We start from the raw sequence: 6,475 nt of genomic DNA, 5'->3' as shown, positions 1-6,475 counted from the left end.
TATTATTTTGAGTCAGCTTGAAAAACTCTTCAAATGTTTAAAGGCTATTTTTATTCCTTTTATATAGATTGTTTATTTTCATGTAAGATTGTCATTTTTTTCTCTACTATATGTGACATAAGTAGTGATTTTTTCTTAGCTTTTCATTTGTCATTTTAATCTCTTTTTTGTTGTTTTGTCAAGAAGTTGTGTATATTCATGTAATCCAAGTTTTAAACTTGCTTTTAAAACTCTCTTTTGGTGTGTGAAATAAGGAAAAGATCTAGTTTTATCTTTTTTTCCCCATATGGCTCTCTATTTATCCCAATACGACACTGTTTTTAATAACAATAACTTTAAATTTAAAATAAGGTTATCCTTCCTATTATAATTTTTAAGAGATTTTATTTATTCATGAGAGATACAGAGAGAGAAAAAGAGAGAGAGAGATTGAGAGAGAGAAAGAGAGAGAGAGAGGCAGAGACACAGGCAGAGAGAGAAGCAGGTTCCATGCAGGGAGCTTGATGTGGGACTGGATCCCGGGACTTCAGGATCAGGCCTTGAGCTAAAGGTGGCGCTAAACTGCTGAGCCACTCGGGCTGCCCCCTATTATAATTTAATTTAATTTTTAAAGTGTTTTTTACCAGATATTTGTGCTTGTTTAGCCACTCTTATAAATATTAGAACAGAAATTTTTAAATGATTCCTCAATATTCCCAGGTAGAACATATATTGCCTTCATCCCAGGCCTAATACATATGAACTAGACTAGATTATGCTTGTAGAGATTTCCAGACCTGATAATACCGGGAACGCAGCCTTCTGAGTAATCCTATCCAAGCATAATGTAGGAATATTGAAATGACTCCAGAGATTATCCCAGATAATCTAAGACAACACAGACTTCTGTGACCTCTCAGACTGATCACCTTAGTCTATTATCATGAAAGCTTACTATCATGAAAGGACATGAAAGTCTATCATGACCAGATTTACAGTCAACAGAGTTGAGATGCTTTGATCATAGATCGATCATTCAGTCATTTCTAGACTAGTTTCTTGAAACTCTGTGTCATTATCTGCATAATAGGTATAATTGTCTTTGCTCTGTAGACTTCTCAACACAAGCTGTTTGAAGTATAAGACCATCCATTCATAGAATACAGGAGACCAGGGAATGAAGGTGTCAAAAAAGAATCAGGATATCCATCTTCATCTTCCAGCAAAGACAATGCTTCAGTGACTACCACACACATGATTTTAAAGGCAAGGAACTCATTCATATGCAGTAACAAATCAGCAAGACCTTCCTATGGTGAGTTTATATGATCCTTCAATAACTTTATTCTCCCACATTGAGCCAACTATTGGGCTTCGTAATATTTTATGTGTTTCTTTTTAGGCAATTTGAAGAAATAGAGGCTTTATGGATCAAAAGAATTAACTTTTTGAAGAATCCCCTTTTTCAAGGGATTTGAGCTTACCAAGTCACAATGTATTAACATCAAAGTCATATATAAAAACCTCATGCAAATATATGCTAAGGGTTTTACAGACCTCTGTCCCCATTGTTCATTGGGATTAAAAACATCTTTTGAGATTCGTTCAGTGGAATGGGACTTTTGTGTCTATTAATTTCCGGAGGGCATCTTTCACATCTTTATTCCTCAGGCTGTAGATCAGAGGGTTCAGCATAGGGTTGACCACTGTATAAAATACAGAGGCCACTTTGACTGTTTGCCTGGAGTTTTTGGAGTTGGGCACACAGTAGAGGGATAGGATGGTCCCGTGGAAGATGGTAATGGCAGTCAGGTGGGAGGCACAGGTGGAGAAGGCTTTGCGACGCCCACTGGCAGAATGGATATTTAGTACAGTCACGAATATAAAAGTGTATGAAGTGAGGATGATCAGCAGTGTACTCACCTCATTGAAAGTGGCAAAGCCAAAAAGCAGCAGGTGGGGAATGAGTATGTCTGAGCTGGAGACAGCAATGAGAGCTGTGTATTCACAGAAAAAATGGTTGATTGTGTTATGTCCAGAAAAGTTTAGCTGGAGAGCATAGCAGAGGAGTACCAAGGGACCAAACATACCCCAGAGATACGACCCAGACACCAGCAGGGCACAGAGCCTCTGCGACATGACCACTGAATAAAGCAGAGGGTTGCAAATGGCCACAAAGCGATCATAGGCCATCACTGCCAGCAGGAAGGATTCCGTCACCACAGCAGTGCAGGACAAGAAGTACTGCAACATGCAGCTAAAGTAGAAGATGTTTTTATCCTCCATGACCAGGTTCTCAAGCAGCTTGGGAGTAACGATGGAAGAGTAACAAAAATCAACAAAAGAAAGGTGGCTGAGGAAAAAGTACATGGGAGTGTGAAATTTGGGGTTAATCTTGATGATTACTATCATCCCAAGATTTCCTACCACGGTGATAATGTACATGATCAGAAACAAGAGGAAGAGAGGAATCTGAAGCTCTGGGTAATCCGCGAAACCCAAGAGGGCAAAGGTCATCTCCACACTCAGATTTCTTACAGCCATCACCACAGTGCCCTTGAAAGGAGATTGGGGGTTGGGGAGGGGGGTGTCGGGGAAGAGGTTGTTTCTGTCAAAGAGAAGTTTTGTGGAGTTAGTGACAAAAAGGCATGACATTTTTTGTAGACATAAAAAGAGAAGCAAGAGTTATCCTTTCCATACAGAACATGCCTCATGCAGATCACTGCTAGGGGTATAAGCAGTTTCTGAGCTGAGACTCTGAAATGTCTCGGCATTTCCATCGCACTTTGTGTTTCCGTAAGAAAGAAATACCATATTGCAGTGTGTACATTCACACATTTTCTAGTAGCATAACATGCACATAATTGATAGTAAAAGTTTGCATGTAGATGCATAAACTAGTGAAAGAGTCTGAAAAAAATGTGAACAGTTTGCCCTTGAACATATATTGCTATTATACTTTACCTATACACACAAATCAGTTAAAATCTTTAAGAGGGTATGTTTCTTTTCTAAGGTCACAGCAAAACAAAACAAAACAAAATCTAAGGTCAAAGCAAAATGTTAGAGAAATCTAGGAAATAGCATAGCAATCCCATCTTAATATCTTTTGTTTAGTAAAGGCTGCTTCTCTCATCAAATAGGTGAGTTCCTGAGGATTCAGAAGGACAATGCATCCTTTTGACTTGTGAGGGGAACGTACACTTTATTAAGATTTAGACCCAAAATGTTAGCTTCTTTTATAGGTCAGGCATTGTATAGATAAGTCTTATGGGCCCCAAGATTCACCAGGTAGGAGTCCTCTCAGAATTAACACATTCTCATTTTTGCGAGAATGTTTATATGCCAACTTCAGGTGTATTTAAAGAGGATATGAATAAATACCTATTTCCAGCTGGTAAGTTTATTCTATTTTTTTTTTTTTTTTGTAAAATGATTGGAAATTGACTTAAAGCCAAATGTTTCCATGAGTGTTAACTTTCCTGGAGTGCTAATTTCATTAATATTGTTGGCTTCACAATCAGCTTCACTGGCTTACAGTGACTTAATATGAAAAATAAAATAAAAGAAGGCCCTAGTTACCATATCAGGAAAATGATATCCCCACCATTTTGCAGAAAACCTAAATAAACCTACCTGCTACAGAGAAACAGACCACTACCCCCTGTTTCTCTGTAAGCTGAGTATGACTGGGCCACCAAGGCTGTTGTATCTAACCCTGTAGCCCTGGGGACTCAAACTCTAGAGAATCACTAGCAACTTATTCCTCACAAGCATCAAAACAGGTAATTAAGCCAAAAGCCAGGTGATGTGTAGAATTTTTAATGACTAAAATTTCCTTGAAATTACATGGAAAAATTGCAGCTTGAAATTGATTACCAGGCTTTGTTGGCACATAATTAAAATGCCGTCTGGATGAATGAAAAAACTAAGGTGAGATAGTATTTCCCTAACCCTGCTTCAGTTCAGCGAGCTCCTTGATTTTGCAAAGGCCATATATCAATTTTAGGCAAGTTACTCCTACCCATTTACAAAGTTACCCAAAAACCTGTCCTTTTTGAGTGGGTCCTGAAACAAGAGAAAACTCTAACAAGTCTAGTCTGTGAGCCAGCTGCTGTGCTATTTTCACCACATGACCCAACCTACGTAACTACCATTGAGCTGTATTTGCAAACAACGAGTTATTCAGAATTTTGGATAAGCCTCGATAGTGAATTAGAAATCATGTCTTTAAGGGATGCCTCGTGGCTCAGTGGTTGAGCGTCTGTCTTTGGCTCAGGGTGTGATCCCGGGGTCCTGGGATCGAGTCCTCATTGGGCTCCTTGCAGGGAGGCTGCTTCTCCCTCTGCCTGTGTGTCTGCCTCTCTCTCTCCATGTTTCTCATGAATAAATAAATAGTTTTTTTTTAAAAAAGAAATCACACCTTTAGAATTTTAAAGCAAAGCATTAACTTCCTTTGCAGATAGCTATTCACCTTTTGAGAAACAGCTTCTGATTTTTTCTTGGAGCCTAATAAAGACTGAAGGACGTGACAGGAGGCTACCAAGTTACTCTGCAACCTACACTCTCCATCATGAACTGGGTGTTGTCTATCTCACTAATCCATAACATTAGGCATGCGCAGCAGTTAGCAACACTCCTGTTCCTGAAGACAGAAGTAAATTGCATGAGCAAGTGATCCAGATACCCACAGTCCATCCACAGTCCATACTCTTGTTGTATTGCTTTCTCCTTCAAAGCCTGAACTTGTAGTCTCATGAGTCATTCCCTATGACGACAACCCAAATATGGAAGAAAACAGCTGGGCCTTATTTTCAGATGTTTCTGCGTGATATGATACTCGGGCACCACACAGGAAAACAAACCATTGTAGGGCTCCAATCCTGCCCTGTGGTTTTCCAGAAAAACAGCAAAGAAGAAAAATTCATCTAATATTCAGAAATTCAAGAAGTATGCTTGTGACATTGGAGTAGTTTGTTGTTGTTGCTGTTTTTAGACTTGGTTATAAATGGGCAAGCTGTGTTATCAATACTTTAGAAGGCTGGAATAATCACCTCCAGAATGTGTTATGTACTCTAAGTCTGAAACCAGGATACATGGCTATTTCTCCAATAATTTGTGGGACCCAGAATTTATGGGTTCAGGGTAGAAATGGAAGCGGCTTTTATACCTACTATCCTTAATGATCCACCTGCTAAATATATGCTCCTGGTAAGAACCCATGAACTGCAGAAAAAGAATAATGTTTCCACTAGGGAACACAGTCATGGATCCACAAAGCTGGAATTGTGACTCATTTCACCAAAAAAAAAAAAAAAAAAAAAAAAAAAGCACTGGGAGTGATGCTACATAGATTCTGAAGTAGAGGCACAAAGATGCCTTACAACTTCCACCTCCAGGCTCTACAAACTGTACTGAGATCACCACATAAGGAAGCTAGTGTAACCTACGAGCAGATAAGAGCCTCTGTGGGAGAAACTGGGGTGCTGCAGCCAGTCTGCTCTAAGTCACCTAATGGAGGAGTGACGTCATTTAAAGTTTTAAGTCCTGCTGGAGCTCCCGAATGATCGCAGCCACATGATGAGCCCAAGTGAGACTGACAGAAGAATCCTGCAGTCAGGAGCTCCTTGATTTCCGCTCAGGTCATGATCTCAATGTCATGTGATCAAGACTGCATTGGGCTCCACACTGGGGATAGAGCCTGCTTGAGATTCTCTCTCTCCATCTCTCTCCACTCATTCTCTCTCTCAAAATAAAAATCCTGTAGTCAGCCCACAGAGTGGTGAGAAAGAACACATTGCTTGTAGCCACTAAATTCTGTGTTGTTCCCTCAGCAAATGATATATGCTTCATGTTATACTTTCAACTTTAAAGCCCTAAGTGGCTGATAAAAAAAAAGTATATATTTGCTTTTTTTTTTTTTGAACATTACATTACAGCTTGGATTAAAGACCCTTTCATAACTTACTGCTATCTCAGCCCCTTCTCTCCCCTGGTTGAAAAATTTCATCTTTAACTGGGTGATTTTCATTCCCACATAATTCATTTTGTACCTATGTGAATACTCATGAGAATACATAGTATTCGTTATACTTTCAAAGTATATAAATGATATGGATATTTCTGAGGTTTAAAACAAACTGGTACATTTTCTCTACTACAATCATTTTAACTTGTAAAGAGTTCAATCATATAATTATAACCATTATTTTTTTAAAGATTTTATTTATTTATTTAAGAGAAAGAGAGAGCTAGCAAGAGAGAGACAGAGAAAAAAAAAAAGCACGGATGGGGGGAAAGTGAGAAGTAGGCTCTTCATCGAGCAGGGAACCGGATGCGGGTCTGGATCCTAGGACCCTGGGATCAGTTTTGTACAGTTTAGTACAGGATCATGACCTGAGCCAAAGGCAGATGCTTAACTGACTGAGCCACCCAGGTGCCCCTATGACCATTCCTTTTATTTCTAATTAGGCTATTTTCAATTTTGTCATTATAT

The 6,475-nt window shown here is 39.1% G+C and overlaps 1 protein-coding gene across 1 annotated transcript; it reads right to left on the bottom strand.

Annotated features, from left to right (window-relative positions):
- Positions 1-1,584: 1,584 nt before the first annotated feature.
- LOC144293313 (olfactory receptor 5D14) lies at positions 1,585-2,496 on the bottom strand. The gene has a single exon (XM_077864397.1). The coding sequence runs from the start codon at positions 2,494-2,496 to the stop codon at positions 1,585-1,587; it is 912 nt and encodes a 303-aa protein (XP_077720523.1).
- Positions 2,497-6,475: the final 3,979 nt, after the last annotated feature.

Source organism: Canis aureus, chromosome 21 (assembly GCF_053574225.1).
Source record: "Canis aureus isolate CA01 chromosome 21, VMU_Caureus_v.1.0, whole genome shotgun sequence".
Lineage (NCBI taxonomy): Eukaryota > Metazoa > Chordata > Mammalia > Carnivora > Canidae > Canis > Canis aureus.
This window is presented reverse-complemented; position numbering and strand designations above follow the sequence as displayed.

Bases quoted from the DNA above. Each gene is read 5' to 3' on its own strand.
- LOC144293313 (XM_077864397.1), bottom strand. From the start codon at position 2,496: ATGACCTTTGCCCTCTTGGGTTTCGCGGATTACCCAGAGCTTCAGATT.